The following is a 23,181-nucleotide window of genomic DNA, read 5'->3' as shown; positions in this document are numbered from 1 at the left end:
CCCCATTGGTTGAGAGTATGTCTTATAGGAAAGTAAATCTAGAGCACGTTCGAAGAATTGGAATAGTTAGATTTGGTTAGTTATAACCATTTTTTCTCCTTTTCTGTCGTTTGTGTGAATGACAAGAAAGAGAAACCATGACGGCGGTACCAGATGTTTGGAACTTTGCATGAGTAGTTAGTGTGTCAACGAACTGGCTGGTTGGTGTTCATCTTATGATATTTGTCATGTGTCATGCTTGTGCTCATTAATTTGAAAGTTCATGTACGGCATTTTATTATTTGATAAAGAAAATGCANTGGTGTTGATGCTAAGATGGAGCCAAAGCATATGTATCAATTTTCTTACCTATGCAATGATTATATATGCATGCATACCTGGGATATGCCATCCATTACCGTTATCTATTACCCTGAGAAACAATTGATTTCTAATGTCTTTATCGGTGCTGCGATGTTGTATGTTTAACACGTGGCTTGTCGGTGAAGTGGGATTATATTCATTTCTAACCCCATTGGTTGAGAGTATGTCTTATAGGAAAGTAAATCTAGAGCACGTTCGAAGAACTGGAATAGTTAGATTTGGTTAGTTATAACCATTTTTTCTCTTTTTCTGTCGTTTGTGTGAATGACAAGAAAGAGAAACCAGGACGGCGGTACCAGATGTTTGGAACTTTGCATAAGTAGTTAGTGCGTCAACGAACTGGCTGGTTGGTGTTCAGCTTATGATATTTGTCATGTGTCATGCTTGTGCTCATTAATTTGAAAGTTCATGTACGGCATTTTATTATTTGATAAAGAAAATGCATGAGGAAATCTGATGTAGATTGTTTATAGTCTAGCTAGTTTATAGTGACTTTGTCGCCATCCTTGTGCTTTCTTTCTTTGATACTGAACTATCATTGTAAATACCTCTATCCATTGCCCTATTTATTCCAGCCCTCTCAAAAAACCCTATTCATTAATCCTCTTGTATTCATGTTATTTCACTCATTTGTTGCATGCCTTGATTTGCTTGATATGATGTTGGCATGTTAGACTTGATAAAAAATTGTTGGCATCTTAGCTCTTAGGTAACATGATTTCTATGGTCAAATATGTAGTATCTAAAAAAAAGTTCTTACTCCACAGTTATCTATTGATTAGCTGTAGTTTCTTGATGTTGTTGTAATTGCGAGATTAAGCAACTAATTTATCTATTTATTATTTGTTTGCTGTAGTTTCTTAATATGATTCTATTTGAGGTACAAGTCACTAATTTCTCATTCATATGGTTCGATTTATTAATTATTTGTACTAATTTTTCTGTTTGATCTTGTTTCAGTTAAAGGTCATGCCTCTTTTGATCCAAATGCTCAGTGGCACTGGCACAACGGAAGCTCTTAGTCACTAATGATGCAAGTCCTCTCAACTATGGATGCTTCTTATTGCTATTGTCTATGGGTACTGGCTCAACAATATGACTTAAATCTTTTAGTCGTTTAGTCGGTATAAAACTGTCTAGTTTATTTGAATGCTTATGGAGTTGTGGTGTTTAGTGTAATGAACTTATCTTACTTTCGCATAATAATTGTGGTATGTTACTTTAGTCAGTTCACCGTCGACCCTTTAGTATTTTGATTATTGCTCCTTGCTATAGTGGTATGATGGAGCCACCAAGGCTTATTGGTTATAGGATGATTAGTAAGCCTAGTGGGGAAATTTGGCGTAGTGATCATTGATGTAGGTGCGGAACTTACTGACTTGCGTGACTATGATTCCGTCATTTATGCTATCTCAACTTAACTAAATTAGCATATTTTTTTTTTGTAAACCTTGGATGGCACAATTAGTCTAACTTGTCAGATTAAAATCTCATTGACATGGATAAATCACTGAACCATAAACATGAATGCACTCATATACATACCACCAGCTTCAAACTCAAAACTTTGATGAGTTTTCTGTTGTTATAACTATGATAAACTCAAAAAGAGGGGAGGTTTGGGTTATGACCCATTGTTGACCTATCTTGATCCAAATAAACTTTGGTCTGGTTGGCTGTTGACCTTATAATTACTTTGACCCATTTTTATCCACCTGAATTTGACCCAATCTGCCCATTTGCCACCCCTACAATCATCTGTAGTTCTTACTCACGTGTCATGATCTCTGTTTATGGTACATTGTTAATTTATTTTCTTTTGATGAAAAACTCAAGAGATAGTAGCTGTAACATTAAGCAGTGTAGGAGGTTTTCCAAAAGACTATATTTTGCTAATCATGTGATCATACATATGGGAAAGGACCAGATAAAAACAAGAAGATGTAACTTATAGAGTTTTGAGTTCAACTTCTAATTTTTGGACAACATTTGAGTGAAAAAGTGATTTTCACTCTGATACAAGACAATGTTCCTTCTAGTTTAGGTAAATCAGATGAAACAAGTCAGATTTCATGTTATTTTCAGCAGAATTGTAGTCTTAGACTTTGTGCAGAAGCATGAGTAACACAATTCTCTATTCAACAGTAGCAACAACATGGCTAAATCATTTTCATCATTCATTAAAACTTTACAACTTATTCTTAATCAACATCTCAGAGCTAACTTCATTGTCACTATGTTAGTTGAAAAGGTAAAGGTAAATGAAACCTTAGGAGTTCATTCTTGAAAAAGAAGGAAAACGGAAAACGTCATAAATAGTTTTTTCCACCTGATATTCAAAAAATAGAAAATGGAGTTAGTAGATGGTGGTAAATGAAACCTAAGGAGTTCATTCTTGAAAAAGGAGGAAAACGAAAAATCTCATAAATAAAATTTTCCATTTGATATTCCAAAAAATAAAAATGAAGTTAGTAGATGGTGATCTGAATATTAGTATTTGCACCTTCAGCCAAAAACCAAGAATCAAAATCTTCAACACTAAGGAAGGATTTATAGTCTGAAACTCATAACTTTTCTCAGTATGTAGTTTAAAAGATCGAAGAAAATGTAAGACAGAAATTTAGCAAGAGAAACTACAGTGAATGTATATTGCCCAACATTTTATTTAGCATTAGCAAAACATGGCTAAATCATATATCAAGTCATTAAAATTTTACACTAGATTCTTAATAATCAACTAACTGCTATCTTCGTTGTCACTATATTGGTTGAAAATATTAAGGTAAATGAAAACTGAGGACTTCATTCTTGAAAAAGGAGCAAAAAGAAAAATTATATAAATACTCCATCCATTTTAATTTGTTTATCTAAATTTTATTTTTAGTTGGTTAAATAATTGTTTCTTACCTTTATTGACAATTCTTTAATTCTACTTCCCACATGACATAAGGGTGTTTTGATTGGCTATTTTTAAGTAGCATAGAAGCTAAGATTCATAACTTGGAATATCCAACGTTTGACTTTTAGCTTATTTTTGTATTTTTTTCTTCCTAAAAGAGAAGTGCTTAATAGTATCATAAAAATAAAATAAAAGAGAAGTGCTTAAAAGCACTTTCATCTTTCTCTAACACCACCAAAAATAAAAAAGAGCTTAAAATCCAAAAGCTACTTGGGTGTTTGGACTGTGGCTTATTTTAAATAGATTTTGGATTTTAAGCTCTTGTTTATTTTTGGAGGTGTCTGGGAAAGACAATAAGTGTTTTTAAGCACTTTCTTTTAGTCTGAGAAAGTACAAAAATAAGCTAAAAGCCAAAAGTAGGATATTCCCAACTTATAGCTTTTAGCTTATACGCTTCCTAAAAGGAGTCAATCCAAACACCTCCTTCAAACAAGCCAATCCAAAAACCCTCATAGTAGTCAATGATGTAGGTGTGGAACTTGGTTACTAGGGTGTATACGATTCCATTAATTTCATCATTTAATGCAATCTCAACATAACTAAATTAGCACAAGTCTCTTATGCATGACATAACTATTCTAATTTATTAGGTTAAAATCACATTAACATTACATTTGCAATGAAATGTAGAATGCACCCTTCTCTTCCTTACCAGTCTTATCTGCTTCTGTCATTTCTTAGTGAATGTAAAGAAATAATAGCTTCAACATTAAGCAGTGTAGGAGGTTTTGCAAAAGACAATATTTTGTTAGTGAGATGATTGCTCAAGTGAGAATGGATCAGCTAAAGATAAAAAGTTGTAACTGATAGTTCTGAGTCCAACTTTTATTTTTTGGACAATATATGAGTGAACACGTGATTTTTGCTTTGATACAAAACATTATTCCTTCTAGCTTAGGTTAATCAGAAGATACAAATCAGAGTTCTGATTTTAACACACATATATACAAAGTTACCAGTTCTTTTTTTTTCAAAAGACACAAATCAAAATTCATGTTGTTTTATGTAGAATTACAATAGACCTTTAATATCTGTGTAGAAGAATTGAGTAATACAAATCTCTATTTAATAGTAGCAACAACATGGCTAAATTATACTAGTCATTAAAACTTTACACAGCATGGCTTAATTATACTAGTCATTAAAACTTTACACCAGATTCTTCAACATCAATTCAGTGCCAACTTCATTGTCATTTGATGAAAAAGTCAAGGTAAATATAAACTACAGACTTCATTGTTGAAAAAGGAGGAAAACCAAATGTCATTTTGCAATTTATTATGTCTCTTTATTTATTACGATTATATTCTTGTATATTTAATTAATTATTGATTAAAATTTTATTAATCTACGAATTATTGACTACACTACGAAAGAAAATAGAGAGCGAGAGAGAAGTAGAAAAAAACAAGAGAAAGAGAGGGAGAAAGTGCAACAAGACAGAAAAAAAAAGAAAAAACAATAGAAAGAAAGCAAAAGAGGAAAATCATTTGCAAAAAGAAAATAGGAGAAAAATAACAATATAAAGAAAAAAGGGAGAAAGAGAGAAAAATAAAAAAGGCGAGATAGAAGAGGAGAAAGAGGCAAAAGAGAGACAAATTTAATAAAATATATCTTATTGTTATATATTGCTATAAATGATAATATTTAAAGANTTATTGTTATATATTGCTATAAATAATAATATTTAAAGAGTATATTTAAAATCAGTAATGATTTTTTAAAAAGGATCAACTCAAGTAATTTTTCCTTATCAATTGGTGAATTTTATATATTATTTTTGGCCAAAAGAATATACTATATATGGCCAGGAAAGAACATAAAAAAATTCATAACTAATGATAAAGAATGGAGCAATCAAATAGTTAAGCATAAATAATGATAATGCTAAAAATATTTGATAAAGTATCAAGAGAATTTTAGAAAATAAAATTTGTAATAGTCTTGAATTGTCAAAAAGAGAATAATATATTTTTCATCGAGAATTAAGAAAATATGATATAAAAGGTATGCAGAAATGTGTGTGAACGCAGTAAATTTTTCTTTTGAAATTGAGGAGAATGAAACAAAGGGAGATAGAAAAAGAAAAACATATGTGAACGAACACATAAAATGTTGAAAAATTTAACCCATAAATAAAGTCCAAAATCTAAAAACGTTACAATTTGAATTCATCTCCATCTGTTATGTAGAACTCCATTTCAAAACTGTTTCTCAAATATCTACAAAACTCTATTTTAAAACATAGCAAATTGAAATAAATTACAAATCATTAATATGTGTGAACACACAAATGATTTTCTACATATGTGAACGAACACATAAAACGTTAAAAAATTTAACCCATAAATAAAGTCCAAAATCTAAAAACGTTACAATTGAAATTCATCTCCATCTGTCAAGTAGAACTCCATTTCAAAACTGCTTCTCAATTATCTATAAAACTCTATTTTAAAACATAGCAAATTGAAATAAATTACAAATCATTAATGTGTGTGAACACACAAATATTTTTTTCTTTTATAACGACAAAAAATACAGGAGATAAAGGTGAAAATAAATAAATATGAACACGCAATATCAACATATTCAAGCACATATATAAAAAAGTTTGGACTGTAGTGATTGGATCAAAATTACTCATTTTAGTTAATTAAAGGTTAAATATGTTTAGCCGGTTATTACAGGGACCGAATTTGCAATAAACTTATAACTTAGGGACTAAAACCGTCATTTTTTCTTAGTTATTTTCCTCTTTTGGGTATATATAAGAGAGCTACACAACTGTATCCAGTCATCTTCTATTTCTCTCAATCTGAGAGCATTGAAATTATCGCTCAGAAAAAAAACAACAATGGCAAGTCACTCTGACCCGGTGGCAGCGAAAGCAGAGGTGGCGGCGGCGGTGAATGCAGAGGCTGCTGCTGCGGCGGTGGCAGTGGCTGAGGCGACTGCTCAGCCGATTGTGAACGCGAACGATTATCTCCTCCAGCAGCAGTTGCAGTTGTTTTGGGCAGCTCAGCTTCAAGAGATCATGCACATAAGAGATTTCAGGGGCCACAGTCTTCCCATTTCCCGAATGAAGAAGATCATGAAATTGGACAAGGAAGTCCGTATGATTTCTGCTGAATCGCCTATTCTGCTTGCTAAGGCATGTGAGCTCTTTATTCAGGAGCTCACCCATCGTTCCTGGTTTAAGGCCCAGGAATGCCAGCGCCGGACTCTGAAAAATATCGACTTCATTACGATGCTTAAGGAGACAGAACTCTTTGATTTCCTTGTGGACGCCATTTCTATGGATGAGACAGAGGAAGAAGCTCCTACTTACGTGCCTCGCATGCTGGGTAACATACCAAATCGTATCCCGTACTGCTACTCACCAATGGGACCTCCTGCTCCACCAATGGTACCTCTTGCTCCATCAATAGGACCCCCTGCTCCATCAATGGGGCCACCTGCTCCATCAATGCCTGCTCCACCCAGGGGAATCATGGGAAGGCGTGCTATGCCATGGGTTGCACCCTCAATGCACGTACCGCCTCCGTTGTACCCGCGGCAGTTCGGTTGGTATGCTACTGGCGGTAATCCATACGCTACTGGAGGGAGCAGTGGACAGGGTAGCGGTGATCCTCAAAGGTAACTTTGTCATTTCCTTAATTCACTTACTAGTGTTAGAAGAAAATGAATCAATTTGTCAAGTGGAATTGATTTTTTCCATTTTTGTTGAAGGTTGTAACTTCTTCTTTTTTTCACAAAAAAAAAAATTCTTTCTCAGAAGAGACAAAGGGAACGTTTCCCCATGAGTGGTTTGTCTCCATGTAAAAAAGCTTACACCCATGGGGTCTGTAACTACAATCTTTTTGGTCTTTGCTTTACTTTCACTTTATCAGATAGTAGCTACAAACATTTTTGCATTGTATATGTTTGCCTTCTTGCATTTAGGGAAATCTTAACTAAATTTGAGTAAAGTACTTGTAAAATTTTGTGCTTTCTCTCTTTACTTGTAAAAACAAATTTTTTCTGCACTCTCTCATTGATGTTGCAACATTTAGATAGGATTTACAGGTACAGTCTAAACTTTAATCAATCACCTCTTCTATATATTGCATCAGTGGAGAAAATGATTTGGCATATCTTTTTTTGTGGTATCTGAATTTAGAGCAATAGATTGATATGCTTTCCACATGATTGTTTGTGTTGAAGCTGGTACCTTTTTATTGTTTTTAAAAAAATACTTTCTGAGAAGCAACCAAGGGAACGTTTCCCCATGAGTGGTTTGTCTCCATGAAAAAAAGCTTCCACCCATGGGGTTTGTAACTGCAATCTTTTTGGTCTTTGCTTTACTTTCACTCTATCAGATAGTAGCTACAAACATTTTTTGCATTGTATATGTTTGCCTTCTTGCATTTAGGGAAATTTAACTAAATTTGAGTAAAGTACTTGTAAAATTTTGTGCTTTCTCTCTTTACTTGTAAAAACAATTTTTTTCTGCACTCTCTCATTGATGTTGCAACATGGAGATAGGAGTTACAGGTACAGTCTAAACTTTCATCAATCACCTCTTCTATATATTGCATCAGTGTAGAAAATGATTTGGCATATCTTTATTTTGTGGTATCTGAATTTAGAGCAATAGATTGATATGCTTTCCACGTGATTGTTTGTGTTGAAAGTGGTACCTTTTTATTGTTTTTAAAAAAATACTTTCTCAGAAGCAACCAAGGGAACGTTTCCCATGAGTGGTTTGTCTCCATGGAAAAGGCTTCCACCCATGGGGTCTGTAACTGCAATCTTTTTGGTCTTTGCTTTACTTTCACTCTATCAGATAGTATCTACAAGCATTTTTGCATTGTATATGTTTGCCTTTTTGCATTTATGGAAATTTAACTAAATTTGAGTAAAGTACTTGTAAAATTTTGTGCTTTCTCTCTTTACTTGTAAAAACAATTTTTTTCTGCACTCTCTCATTGATGTTGCAACATGGAGATAGGAGTTACAGGTACAGTCTAAACTTTCATCAATCACCTCTTCTATATATTGCATCAGTGTAGAAAATGATTTGGCATATCTTTATTTTGTGGTATCTGAATTTAGAGCAATAGATTGATATGCTTTCCACATGATTGTTTCATTTCTCTATACTATAAAGGAGTTCATGATTGATTCTCTTAATCGGATTTTACAAGTTTTCTCACAGTGGTAACTGTTAATGCCTTATTGGTGTTGATGCTAAGATGGAGCCAAAGCATATGTTTCAATTTTCTTACCTATGCATGATTATATATGCATGCATGCCTGGGATATGCCATCCATTACCATTATCTATTACCTTGAGAAACAATTGATATCTGATGTCTTTATCGGTGTTGCGATGTACACCAGTAATAATTGTTCATGATAATGCATGTTGAACACATGGCTTGTCGGTGAAGTGGAATTATATTCGTTTCTAACCCCATTGGTTAAGAGCAGTCTTATAGGAAAGTAAATCTAGAGCAAGTTCGAAGAACTGGAATAGTTAGAATTGGTTAGTTATAACCATTTTTTCTCCTTTTCTGTCGTTTGTGTGAATGACAAGAAAGAGAAACCAGGACGGCGGTACCAGATGTTTGGAACTTTGCATGAGTAGGTAGTGCGTCAACGAATTGGCTGGTTGGTGTTCATCTTCTGATATGTGTCATGTGTCATGCTTGTGCTCATCACTCTGAAAATTCATGTACGGCATTTTATTATTTGATAAAGAAAATGCATGGGGAAATCTGATGTAGATTGTTTATAGTCTAGCTAGTTTATAGTGACTTTGTCGCCATCCTTGTGCTTTCTTTCTTTGATACTGAACTATCATTGTAAATACCTCTATCCATTGCCCTATTTATTCCAGCCCTCTCAAAAATCCCTATTCATTAATCCTCTTGTATTCATGTTATTTCACTCATTTGTTGCATGCCTTGATTTGCTTGATATGATGTTGGCATGTTAGACTTGATAAAAAATTGTTGGCATCTTAGCTCTTAGGTAACGTGATTGCTATGGTCAAATATGTAGTATCTAAAAAAAAGTTCTTACTCCACAGTTATCTATTGATTAGCTGTAGTTTCTTGATGTTGTTGTACTTGCGAGATTAAGCAGCTAATTTATCTATTTATTATTTGTTTGCCGTAGTTTCTTAATATGATTCTGTTTGAGGTACAAGTCACTAATTTCTCATTCATATGGTTTGATTTATTATTTGTTTGTACTAATTTTTCTGTTTGATCTTGTTTCAGTTAAAGGTCATGCCTCTGTTGATCCAAATGCTCAGTGGCACTGGCACAACGGAAGCTCTTAGTCACTAATGATGCAGGTCTTCTCAACTATGGATGCTTCTTATTGCTACTGTCTATGGGTACTGGCTCAACAATATGACTTGAATCTTTTAGTCGTTTAGTCGGTATAAAACTGTCTAGTTTATTTGAATGTTTATGGAGTTGTGGTGTTTTGTGTAATGAACTTATCTTACTTTCGCATAATAATTGTGGTATGTTACTTTAATCAGTTCTCCGTCGACCCTTTAGTATTTTGACTATTGCTCCTTGCTATAGTGGTATGATGGAGCCACCAAGGCTTATTGGTTATAGGATGATTAGTAAGCCTAGTGGGGCAATTTGGCGTAGTGGTCAATGATGTAGGTGCGGAACTTACTGACTCTGGTGACTATGATTTCGTCATTTATGATATCTCAACATAACTAAATTAGCATTTTTTTTGCAAAGCTTGGATGGAACAATTAGTCTAATTTTTCAGATTAAAATCTCATTGACATAGATAAATCACTGAACCATAAACATGAAAGAACTAACAGTCCTTCAAAAGGTGTCGATGGAAATGATAATCACGTTGAAGCCAGTTTTTTTATCTCAAACGGAACCACATTTCTATGTTGAGATCGACAACTTAAATTTAGAAGCACTGTTGGTACTAAGGTGGTTTCTAAAAGTTTCACTCCCTCTTGTTATTCTCTTTTAGAGAAGAAGGGGTGTATATTCTGTAGCAGCACCCCTCAACATAGTCACTGAGGCTTTGCATGAGCTTCAAATCAACTCAATTCTGGCTCTAATGCACACTGCTCGAGTTGATATATGTCGTGAGTTTACCGCTGAAGATGCATCCTTTTTAAGTTTTTGACATTCTTTTCATCAAACTCTTGCATTTAATAAGAAGATGTTAAGAGGGAATAATGTCTTTCCCAGGACACCTTTAGGCTTAACACTATAAACTGTTTTTTTGAAAATTCTGAACATTGAAGTAAAGTTTTGATTACTTTGTAACTCAGACGTTGAAATAAAAAAATACATGTACACCGAATTTGGTATAACTTTTGTCTTTTTTGCTGCTCTAATTTGTTTAAAATAGGCATCTCGTAATCACACACACTGGACACACAATACTTTGATCAACTTATTATTATGTTTCAAGTTTAGCGCCTGAGAAGCAGGATACTGTTTCTTTAAATCTAAAGTTGACGAATATGTTTTCTTATTTGGATGTCCTTGAATAATTGTGAGGTATGATTTTCTCGAAGTAGAGGGAATCAATTGGTTAGATAAAAATAAAAAAGGCGAGATAGAAGAGGAGAAAGAGGCAAAAGATAGACAAATTTAATAAAATATATCTTATTGTTATATATTGCTATTAATGGTAATATTTAAAGAGTATATTTAAAATCAGTAATTATTTTTTAAAAAGGATCCACTCAAGTAATTTTTCCTTATCAATTGGTGAATTTTATAAATTATTTTCGGCCAACTATATATGGCCAGGAAAGAATATAAAAAAATGTAAAACTAATGATAAAGAATGGATAAATCAAATAGTTAAGCATAAATAATGAGAATGCTAAAAATATTTGATAAAGTATCAAGAGAATTTTAGAAAATAAAATTTGTAATAATCTTGAATTGTTAAAAAGAGAATAATATACTTTTCATCGAGAATTACAAAAATATGATATAAAAGATATGTAGAAATCTGTGTGAACACAGTAAATTTTTCTTTTGAAATTGAGGAGAATGAAACAAAGGGAGATAGAAAAAGAAAAACATATGTGAACGAACACATAAAACGTTGAAAAATTTAACCCATAAATAAAGTCCTAAATCTAAAAACGTTACAATTCAAATTTATTTTCATCTGTTATGTAGAACTCCATTTCAAAACTGTTTCTCAAATATCTACAAAACTCTATTTTAAAACATAGCAAATTGAATAAATTACAAATCATTAATGTGTGTGAACACACAAATGATTTTCTACATATGTGAACGAACAGATAAAACGTTAAAAAATTTAACCCATAAATAAAGTCCAAAATCTAAAAACGTTACAATTCAAATTCATCTCCAACTGTCATGTAGAACTCCATTTCAAAACTGTTTCTAAATTATCTAGAAAACTCTATTTTAAAACATAGCAAATTGAAATAAATTACAAATCATTAATGTGTGTGAACACACAAATGATTTTTTCTTTTATAACGACAAAAATACAGAAGATAAAGGTGAAAATAAATAAATATGAACACGCAATATCAAAATATTCAAGCACATATATAAAAAAATCTAACATCTTAAGAAAGTTAGAGATAAGTATTAAAAACACACCTAAAGTATTTACTTTTTTCGAATTTCATAATTAAACTATTGAAAGTGTGAATTTCATACCTAAATTGTCAATTTTTAGTTTGAGAAACACACATCAGTGCATCAGTAGTGTGTGTAGTGCACTCTCTCTTTTATATGAGAAAACTTTGACACATGACATTCTACATGGATAAAATGTTTGCATAGTTTTTTTATTTCTAATCCCTTCATCATCTGGACACCATGTGAAGTAGCACTTACATTACATTGCTGGTACTAAGTTCCTCACCTGACCACCCTGGTTGTCCTTTTCTAGAGTGATTTCAGGCATATTGCTTAGTTGGAGAATTTAGTCCGCACTATGTAAGTACATGATGTAAACAAGTTACTGCTGCTTATGGCCTGAATCCAGGAGGTGATAGTCTTTCTGAACTTGTAGATCAGCAGAATCATATACTTTTAATGTACGCAAAATCTGAAAGTCCATACGTAAGATGCCAAAAGAACTACTTGGAGCTGTTTACTATATCAGTTTATCGTTGATTGTTTTTGAACATTTAGGATATGATGGCAATAACTCTTGGGATATTCAGTGAATACTTTTTCTTAATCAAGATGATGAATTTGTTTTTTCTATTTTTTTGAACTGATAGTCTGATTTGATATTTGATTAATTCAAAAAAATATGAAGTAAAGTCTAGCTATCGTGTATTTCCCGAATCCTTTTGAAACCTATATATGGTCTTCGAAGATCACTAACAAGTTTATTTTCAGAAAATGTGTTTTAAATATATTTGCATGTTAATTATGTTATTATAAAAATTAAAATTTATTCTACAGATGAAGTTTGTCATGTTTGTGTAACGGAATCTGAAATGTTAGATCATTTGTATGTTATAAACATGAAAGTTGATATGCTTAGTACTTATAACAGTCTGATTATTTTAATTTTTAAGATCAGATAACAATGATTCAAATACTTGAGGTCACTAAGTGAAATTTCTTTTGGTTTGAAACCTTCATGTTTGAATTTTTGGATGAGGGACATATCTTTGCCATTCAAAATGTTCCAAAATGAACTCACTTTTCATAAAATAAGTTTACCATTAAGTATACAAAAATAATTTCATTCGTTTAATATTAATCATTGATAGAAAAGATGCTAGGGAGGATATAGTCATGGACCATTATTTTTTTTATCTTATGCTAAAATGATACAATCAATAAAGTAAGTTTTTACATCTATTCAAGTATTCTGATCTTAGGTGTTTGTCATGCCAAAGAAATTGATTAAGGTCACATATAGAAGTTTTTTAAAAACAAACAGTACAATAATATATACAAAAAAAAAAAAAAAAGATTAATTGTATGAAATGTATTGTATTATACATCCCAGGTTAGTTGAATGGCTTAATATTTCTAGTCTAGTTATAAATATGTGAAAGTTGTCAGCCATAGGTAAGCCCTTATGAGATTTTATGCAATTCGAAGAATAAAGGGATAATGCATAACTATCCTCTCAACTTATTGTCAAAATCTCAGTGACACACTTATACTATACTAAGGTCTTACTCTCCTGAACTTATTTTATTAATAATTTTCTACTTCTTTTTGCCTACGTGACACTATCTTGTGAGCCCAATGCTGGTTGATTTTTTTTCTCAAGCTATTGCCACGTAAACCGAAAAGGGGTAGGAAATTACTTATAAAATAAGTTCAGGGGTAATAGGACCTTAATATAGTATAAGTGTCTGGGATTTCGGACATAGATTGAGGGGGTACTTGTGCATTTTTTCAAAAATAAAATATGTGTATAATAGGTGCACATTTATTATAAAAGCATGCAACCTACCTAATGTTCTTGGATAATCCAAAAAGTCTTATAAGCTAATACGTATTTTGAATACGTTGAGTATCTAAAAATCAATGTGCTAGATTAGACTCAATTCTCTTTTAAACACATTTACTTAATACTTAGAAATACTTACAAAGAGTCATCTTAAGGAGATTAGTGTATAGAAATAATTAACACTAAACTAGATAGTCTTCTCATCTTAGTTGTGAATGAAACACTACTGACAGGTGAAGTCTATAGACTGGCAGTGTCAGAAAACATATACATATACTATATATGATTAGAAAAAGAATATCAAAGAATCCATAAATGAAGAATTAAAACTTTAATAAATAATCAAATATTTAAAGAAAAATAATGATGATAAAAATAATACAATCCTCTTAACCCTATTAACCAGTTCATCAAGGCAAATAAAAAAGAAGTACTATCTAATAAACTAATATTACAATCTACCTGTAATAAATGAGTCAATCTATATGTGTATTAAATGTGATAATGTAATATTACATGTTTAATTATAAATATAAATATAATATCCTTTCTGTCGTAAATCCATTGTATATGTGGATGATCCATTAGAGTTATCCAACAATTAATTGGATTCATGTATTAGTGTTTCCAATGTGATAAGATATCAAGGTGATATGAACCTTGATGATAACTATGTAAGATTTCAAGGTGACCTTTGACTATGATATCTCAACACTAGAAATAGAGATATCATTCACCATTGTATGACATACTTGAATAAGAAAATTATCTCCTCAATCTTATACTTCTTGTCTTTTTCATCTTATATTCTGAGCTTTCTTTACAACACGTTATCAGCACGAAATTGCTACTTGCAAAGGTATTATATAAATATTTTTATTTAATTCACATATTCTCTCATAATTTTTATTATGTCGAATTTATCCAAACTTGAGTTTGTGGCATTAGATATTTCTGGAAAGAATTATCTTTCATGGGTACTCGATGCTGAGATTCACTTGGCTGCTAAAGGTCTTGATGCCACGATTACTCTGGGAAATGAAGCATCGAGTCAAGATAAGGCGAAGGCTATGATTTTCCTTCGCCATCATCTTGATGAGGGCCGGAAGATTGAATATCTGACGGTGAAAGATCCACTTGAATTGTGGACTGATTTAAAGGGGAGATATGACCACCTAAAGGCAACAGTGTTGCCAAGAGCTCGTTATGAGTGGATGCATTTACGGTTTCAAGATTTTAAGACCGTAATTGAATACAACTCTGCTGTATTCAGGATAACCTCCCAGTTGAAATTATGTGGGGAGACTATAAAAGATGAGGACATGTTGGAAAAGACACTTACTACTTTCCATGCCTCAAATGTGATATTGCAGCAGCAATATCGTGAAAAGGGTTTTCAGAAATATTCTGAACTAATCTCATGTCTTTTGGTGGCTGAGCAACATAATGCTCTTTTAATGAAAAATCATGAAGCTCGTCCCACTGGAGCTGCTCCATTACCGGAGGCAAATGTGGTGGAAGCACGTGATCAATCTGAAGTAAAAAGAGATGATCATCGGGGCTATAATAATGCACGGGGACGTGGCAAAGATAAAAGACGATACACTAATCGTCAAGGTGGTGGTCATAATAAAAGGGAGAACAACATGAGTTCTCAAAATAACCCCTCAAAAAGTAATTGTCGTCGTTGTGGCATGAAAGGCCATTGGAAGAATGAATGTCGCACACATGAGCATTTTGTAAGGCTCTATCAAAATTCCTTTAAAAAGAAAGGAAATAAAAGTGGTGCTTCCTCTTCCAATGCTCGAGCTGAGTCACATATGACTCTTAAAGATGATGATAAGCCGGGAACATCTCAGAAATATGATAAGGATGTTGAAGCAAATTTGGCTTTAAAGGATGATGTTTTTGATGGCCTTGGTGACATTACTCATATGGAAGTTGATGACTTCTTTGGAGATCGAAACTGATGTTTGATCTTTTAGCTGGGGAATGAAGTCTGTTAATATTTTACTTATGTATTTTTAATTATTATGTTATTCATGTTTAAGTATTTAAATTTCCGTTGTTAATTTTGTTTCTTCCTTCTTTTGATGTATTTTATTTTAATGAAAATTAATAGAAATCCCCAGTTGTCAGTTGGATTCAAGATGATTAATGGAGATGTATGCCTTCTTGATAGTGCCACAACGCATACAATATTAAAAGAAAAGAAATACTTTTCTAATTTTGTTATGAAAATGGCATATGTCAACACAATATCAGGTAGTACAAAATTAATTGAGGGCTCTGGAAGAGCGACCTTATTACTACCTGGAGGGACAATATTAAGCATTGATAATGCATTATATTGTAGTAAGTCTCAAAGAAACTTATTAAGTTTCAAAGTTATTCGCCAAAATGGCTATCATGTTGAGACGGCTAATGAAGGAAAGGTTGAATACCTTTACATTACTACAATTAATGTAGAGAAGAAAATTGTGCATGAAAAATTACCTGCATTTTCTTCTGGGTTGTACTATACAAGTATAAGTACAGTTGAATCACATGCCGTAGTAAACAAAAGGTTTACTAATTTTAATGATTTTATCATTTGGCATGACCGGTTTGGCCACCCCGGATTAAATATGATGCGCAAAATCATTGAGAATTCACATGGGCACACCTTAAAGAGCCCAAATATCCTTCAATCAAAGGAATTCTCTTGTGCTGCTTGTTCTCAAGGAAAGTTGATCATTAAACCATCAACAGTTAAGGTTGGAATTGAATCCCCTGCGTTTCTGGAACGTATACAGGGTGATATATGTGGACCAATTCAACCTGCATGTGGACCCTTTAAATATTATATGGTCTTGATAGATTCTTCTACAAGATGGTCATATGTGTGTTTATTATCAACTCGCAACATGGCTTTTATGAGATTGCTGGCTCAAATAATAAGATTGAAAGCACAATTTCCAGACTATACAATAAAGACAATCCGTCTAGATAATGCTGGTGAGTTTACATCTTAAGCATTTAATGATTATTGTATGTCTACTGGTATAACAGTTGAACATCCAGTTGCTCATGTTCACACTCAAAACGGTCTAGCAGAATCATTGATTAAACGTCTGCAATTGATAGCTAGACCATTACTAATGAGAACAAAGTTATCTGTGTCTATGTGGGGGCATGCTATTTTGCATGCAGCAGCACTTGTGCGCATAAGGCCGACCAATTATCATGAATTCTCCCCATTACAATTGACTTTTGGTCAAGAGCCAAACATTTCCCATCTTAGAATTTTTGGATGTGCGGTGTATGTCCCAATTGCTCCACCACAACGCACAAAGATGGGGCCCCAAAGAAGGTTGGGGATATATGTTGGGTATGAATCTCCTTCAATCATAAAATATTTGGAGCCTATGACTGGAGATTTATTTAAGGCAAGATTTGCTGATTGTCATTTTGATGAATCAGTATACCCAACATTAGGGGGAGAACATAAGTCATTGGGAAAAGAGATAGATTGGAATTCATCATCTCTATCTCATTCGGATCCTCGAACAAACCAATGTGAGCAAGAAGTTCAAAGAATAATTTATTTGCAGAACACTGCAAATCAGCTACCAGATGCATTTACTAATCTTCCAAGGATTACTAAATCGCATATTCCAGCTGTTAATGCTCCAGTTCGAGTTGATATCCCGACGGAACAAATTGTTAAGGCAAATGAGTCTAGACCACATTTAAAGCGTGGTAGACCAATTGGTTCCAAGGATAAAAATCCTCGAAAGAGAAAAGGAATAAATGATCAAGATAATCATGGGTTGAAAGAAATTTCTCAAGATGAGACCCAAGTGATAACACATGATGATGAGGAGGTTCGAACTTCTGAAAATAATGAAATTTCAATGAATTATGTCTCGACGAGAAAGTTGTGGAACCGAAATAATGTTGTGATTGACAACATATTTGCCTATAATGTTGCTATTGAAATAATGCAACAAGATGAAGATTTTGAGCCAAAATCTGTTCACGAATGTAGACAGAGAAATGATTGGCCAAAATGGAAGGATGCAATTCAAGCTGAATTGGCTTCACTAGAAAAACGTGAAGTTTTTGGACCGATAATCCGAACACCTGAAGGTATCAAGCCAGTGGGGTACAAATGGGTTTTTGTACGAAAAAGAAATGAGAAAGGTGAAGTCATGAGATATAAGGCCCGACTCGTTGCTCAAGGTTTTTCTCAAAGACCTGGCATTGATTATATGGAGACATATTCTCCAGTGGTAGATGCAATCACCTTCAGATATCTCATAAATCTGGCAGTTCATGAAAAACTTGAAATGCGTCTAATGGACGTTGTCACAGCCTATCTATATGGCTCATTGGACCACAACATTTTCATGAAAATTCCTGAAGCATTCAAAGTGCCTGAAGCATACAAAGATTCAAGAGAAACTTGTTCAATAAAGCTTCAGAAATCTCTGTATGGATTGAAACAATCAGGAAGGATGTGGTACAATCGTCTGAGTGAATATTTGTTAAAGAAAGGGTACAAAAATGACCCGATTTGTCCCTGCATTTTCATTAAACGGTCGGGATCTGAATTTGTAATAATAGCTGTGTATGTTGATGATTTGAACATCATTGGAACTCGTAAAGAGCTTTTAGAAGCTGTTGAGTGTCTGAAAAAAGAATTTGAAATGAAAGATCTCGGCAAGACAAAATTTTGTCTTGGTCTACAGATTGAGAATTTGTCAAATGGAATACTTGTTCATCAATCAACGTACACAGAAAAGATACTAAAGCGTTTTTACATGGATAACTCACATCCATTGAGTACTCCAATGGTGGTAAGATCGCTTGACATCAATACAGATCCATTTCGACCTCAAGAGAATGATGAAGAGCTTCTTGGTGATGAAACTCCTTATCTTAGTGCGATCGGGGCACTAATGTACCTTGCTAACAATACTCGACCAGATATCTGTTTTGCAGTAAGTCTACTGGCAAGATTCAGTTCCTCCCCAACAAAAAGACATTGGAATGGTGTTAAACACATACTTCGATATCTTCGAGGGACCATGGACATGGGTTTATTCTATTCCAATGAATCCAAATCAGAACTGATTGGTTACGCAGATGCAGGGTATTTATCAGATCCGCATAAAGCTCGATCACAAACAGGCTATTTGTTTACATGTGGAGACACGGCAATATCTTGGCGATCAATGAAGCAAACGTTGGTAGCCACTTCTTCAAATCATGCAGAAATAATAGCCATCCATGAAGCAAGTCGAGAGTGCGTCTGGTTGAGATCAATGACCCATCATATTCAGGAAATGTGTGGTTTTTCTTTGAAAAAGAATATACCAACCACAATGTACGAAGATAATGCTGCATGTATAGCTCAATTGAAAGGAGGATACATCAAAGGAGACCGGACAAAGCATATCTCACCAAAGTTCTTTTTCACGCATGATCTTCAACAAAATGGTGAGATAGAAGTTCAACAAATTCGTTCAAGTGATAATCTTGCTGATTTATTCACTAAGGCATTGCCAACATCAACGTTTGAGAAGTTGAGATACAAGATTGGAATGCGCCGTCTCCGAGATATCAAGTAAAGTTTTCATCAGGGGGAGCGAAATACGCGCTGTACTCTTTTCCTTAACTATGGTTTTGTCCCAAGTTGGGTTTTCCTGGTAAGGTTTTTAACGAGGCAACATTCAAATCGTATTATGAGATATGTGTACTCTTTTTCCTTCACTAGGCTTTTTCCCACTGGGTTTTTCCTAGTAAGGTTTTAACGAGGCACATAATCTATGGATATCCAAGGGGGAGTGTTGTAAATCCATTGTATATGTGGATGATCCATTAGAGTTATCCAACAATTAATTGGATTCATGTATTAGTGTTTCCAATGTGATAAGATATCAAGGTGATATGAACCTTGATGATAACTATGTAAGATTTCAAGGTGACCTTTGACTATGATATCTCAACACTATAAATAGAGATATCATTCACCATTGTATGACATACTTGAATAAGAAAATTATCTCCTCTATTTTATACTTCTTGTCTTTTTCATCTTATATTCTGAGCTTTCTTTACAACACTTTCTACTTAAAAAAAGAAGAAGAGAATATACTACTACTAATATTTGCTTTTTAGAGTGAGAAAAGTAGGAAAAAGAAGAGAGGGAGAAACGTGTTTGAACACACCAGTGATTTTTCCTTTTTTTTTTTTTGAAAATGGCAAAAATGGGAAAGAGTTAAACTGGGGAAGGAGAAGTGGTGTGAACTCACACTAAAAACTAAAATACAGTTCATAGATGAAGCTTAAAATCCGAGTAAGCTACAATCCAAATTTGTCGCGATCTGCAATAAAGCTTAATGAGTGCGTAGTTTTCTTCTTCATTCTTCCATTTCTCAGTCTGTGTTTACAGTTACTTCATTGGAAAATCCGCTCCTCTACCAAAAAAATCATGGAGAACAATGATCAACAACCCATGGAGATCAATCAACAACAACCAATGGAGAACAATGATCAACAACCCATGGAGAACAATCAACAACAACCGGTGGAGCCTTTGTACCCTGTTTACCCCTTCTACCAAATGCTGCTTCATCAGCAGCATCAACAGCTGCAGCTGCAGAAACAGCAGCAGGTGGAAGAGCAAATGAGGATTTTCTGGAACTGTCAGCGTGAGGAAATTGAGGAGATGGATGATTTTAAGCATCATCAGTTTCCTATTTCCAGGATCAAGAGGATTATAAAATCTGAAAACAATGCCATTAAGCTATCTGCTGAAACACCGATTTTGTTTTCAAAGGCATGTGAGCTCTTTGTTCTGGAGCTCACTCTTCGTTCCTGGTTTCACGCCCAGCAAAACAACCGTGGGGCTCTTAAGAAAACTGACTTCGCTGCCGCTATTAGGCGGACTGAGGTTTTTGATTTCCTTGCTGACGTCGTCCCGGAGGATGAGATCAATGAAGTGGCTACTGGTTTTGGGCCTGGCATGGTGGGACCCACAGTAGGTGGTGGTTTTCCCTATTTTTATCCACCTATGGGACAGCTTGCTATGCCTGGGGTGATGCCAGGAGGGCCTGCTATGCTTGGGCCGATGCCAGGAGGGCCTGCTATGCCTGGGCCGATGATAGGAGGGCCTTCTATGCCTGGGCCGATGATAGGAGGGCCTGCTGTGGCTGTGGTTGCTCCTTCAGTGTACGTTCAGCCCCCATTGCAGGCGTGGCAGCCTGCTGGTGATAATCCCAATGCTGGTGGAGAGAACGATGGACAGGGTTAACTTTGGTCCTTAAAGGTAATTTTGTCTTTTCCTTAGTTCACACCTCGGGTCACAAAAAAAATTAATTAATTGGTTAAGTCCATTGCTTTTCCATTTTCCTAAAGGTGGTATCTTTCTTCTTTTTCTGAGAAGTGACAAAGGAAACGTTTTCCGCCGGAGGGTTTAGTATCTATGGAAAAACTATTCACTAAGTTTCCGCTCAAGGGTTTGTTCTTAAAACTGCAAATTTTTTGTTTGTTTTAATTTCACTCTATCAGATCGTAGCTACAAACATTTTCAGTTTTTTTATGTTTTTGCCTTCTTGAATTTAGGGCAATTTTAACTAATTTCAAGTGAATTACTTGTATAGTTTTTTGCATTCTCTCTTTACTTTTAAAAAGATAATTTTTCTGCAATCTATCACTGATGTTGCACAGTCTAGACTTTCATCAATGACTTCTTCTGTAATTTGCATCAGAGGAGAAAATGACTTGGCATATTTGGATTTTGTGGTTTCCAAATTTAGAGCAATAGATAGATATGCTTTCACACGATTGTTTGATACTGTATACTATAAAGGAGTTCATGATTGATTCTCTTAATTGGAAACCACAATTTTCCTCACAGTGGCAATTGCTGCTGATGCCAAGATGGAGCCAAAACATATGTTTCAATTTTCTTACCAATGCAATGGTTATATTTGCATGCTTGGGATATGTCAACCATAACTGTTAAGGTGTTACCTATTATCCTGAGAAACAACTATTTTTTTTAAGACTAGTAACATTTGTATTTCAGTCCGTATTTAGGTAGTACTGAAAAACCGTGCTGAGAAACAACTGATATCTGCTGTCTTTATCGGTGTTGCAAAGTACACCAGTAATTATTGGTCATGCTAATGCATATTAAACACGTGGCCGGTAGGTAAAGTGGGATTAAATTCATTTCTAACCCCATTATGTCTTAGAAGAAAGTAAATCCAGATATACCCGAAGATCTAGGATAGTTGGATTTGGTTAGTTATAACCATTTTTTCTCCTTTTCTGTCGTTAGCGTGAACGACAAGAAAGAGAAACCAGGGCGGCTATGGTACCAAATGTTTGGAACTTTGCATGAGCAGTTAGCGTGTCACCGACTTTCTCTTCATGGTAGATAACGAGAAGCTCATGTATATATTATCATAAACCATGCCCTAGGGGTTTAAGGTTTTCCCACTTGGCTGGTTGGTGTTCATCTTCTGCTGTGTGCCATGTACTGTGCTTCTTCTCATAACTCTGTAAATTTATGTACAACATCTTATTACTTGATAGAGAAAACACATGGGGAAATCTTATGTAGATTGTTTAGAGTCTAGCTAGTTCATGGTGACTTTACCATTATCCTTGTGCTTTCTTTCTTTGATACTGAACTTATCCTTGTAACAACCTCTATCCATTGCCCTATTTATTCCATCCCTCTCATAAATCCCTATTCAGTAATCTGCTTGTATTCTTGTTAGTTCACTCATTTGTGTCATGTCTTGATTTGTTTGATACGATGTTGGCTTCTTAGACTTTATCAAAAAAATAAAATGTTGGCATCTTAGTTCTCAGATGACATGATTGCTATGGTTGAATATGTTGTCTCAAAAAAAAGTTCTTACTCCACAGTTTTCTATTGATGAGCTGTAGTTTCTTGATGTTGCTGTAAGCCTGAACTTGTGAGACTTATCAGCTAATTTATCTATTTATTTGCTGTAGTTTTTTCAAATGGTTCTGTTTGAGGATACAAGACACTGATTTCTCATTCATATGGTTCGATTTGTTAATTGTTGGTATTAATTTTTCTATTTGATCTTGTTGCAGTTAAAGATGGTGTTGTCAGTTGAAGAGGCACTGTGGAAGCTTACAAACGCTACAGGTCCTCTCAAATTTGAATGCACCTTAGGGAGTTCTGGTTTTTAGTGTATAATAATAAACTTAGCTTACTTCTCGCATAACAGTTATGTTTTTTTGACTCTAATAACTTGTCTTTCTGCCCTTTAATGTTTTGACTATTGCTCCTTGCTATAGTGGTATGATGGAGCTGCCAAGGCTTATTGGCTATAGGATGATTAGTTACCCTAGTGGGCAAT

General features: G+C 34.1%; 3 protein-coding genes across 8 annotated transcripts in view; all 3 read left to right on the top strand.

Annotated features, from left to right (window-relative positions):
• The first annotated feature begins 6,176 nt into the window (after positions 1-6,176).
• Positions 6,177-6,962, top strand: LOC114076387 (nuclear transcription factor Y subunit C-1-like). The gene has a single exon (XM_027915316.1). It carries the CDS (start codon positions 6,177-6,179, stop codon positions 6,960-6,962), a length of 786 nt encoding a protein of 261 aa, XP_027771117.1.
• Positions 6,963-14,700: 7,738 nt separating this feature from the next.
• Positions 14,701-15,759, top strand: LOC107013593. Its single transcript, XM_015213471.1, has one exon. It carries the CDS (start codon positions 14,701-14,703, stop codon positions 15,757-15,759), a length of 1,059 nt encoding a protein of 352 aa, XP_015068957.1.
• Positions 15,760-19,954: 4,195 nt separating this feature from the next.
• LOC107014749 overlaps positions 19,955-23,181 on the top strand; it is a 38,966-nt gene continuing 35,739 nt past the window's right edge. For 3 of the 6 annotated variants that reach the window (XR_003577525.1, XR_003577526.1, XR_003577527.1), the window contains exons 1-2: positions 19,955-21,104; positions 22,913-22,967. The gene's annotated coding sequence lies outside the window, so the exon portion shown is untranslated. Of the gene's footprint in view, positions 21,105-21,138; positions 21,295-22,912; positions 22,968-23,181 lie in introns of those variants that run through there. The other 3 variants (XM_027915845.1, XM_027915844.1, XM_027915843.1) reach the window with 1 other exon arrangement.

This window comes from Solanum pennellii, chromosome 3 (assembly GCF_001406875.1).
Source record: "Solanum pennellii chromosome 3, SPENNV200".
In the NCBI taxonomy this organism is placed as follows: domain Eukaryota; kingdom Viridiplantae; phylum Streptophyta; class Magnoliopsida; order Solanales; family Solanaceae; genus Solanum; species Solanum pennellii.
This window is presented reverse-complemented; position numbering and strand designations above follow the sequence as displayed.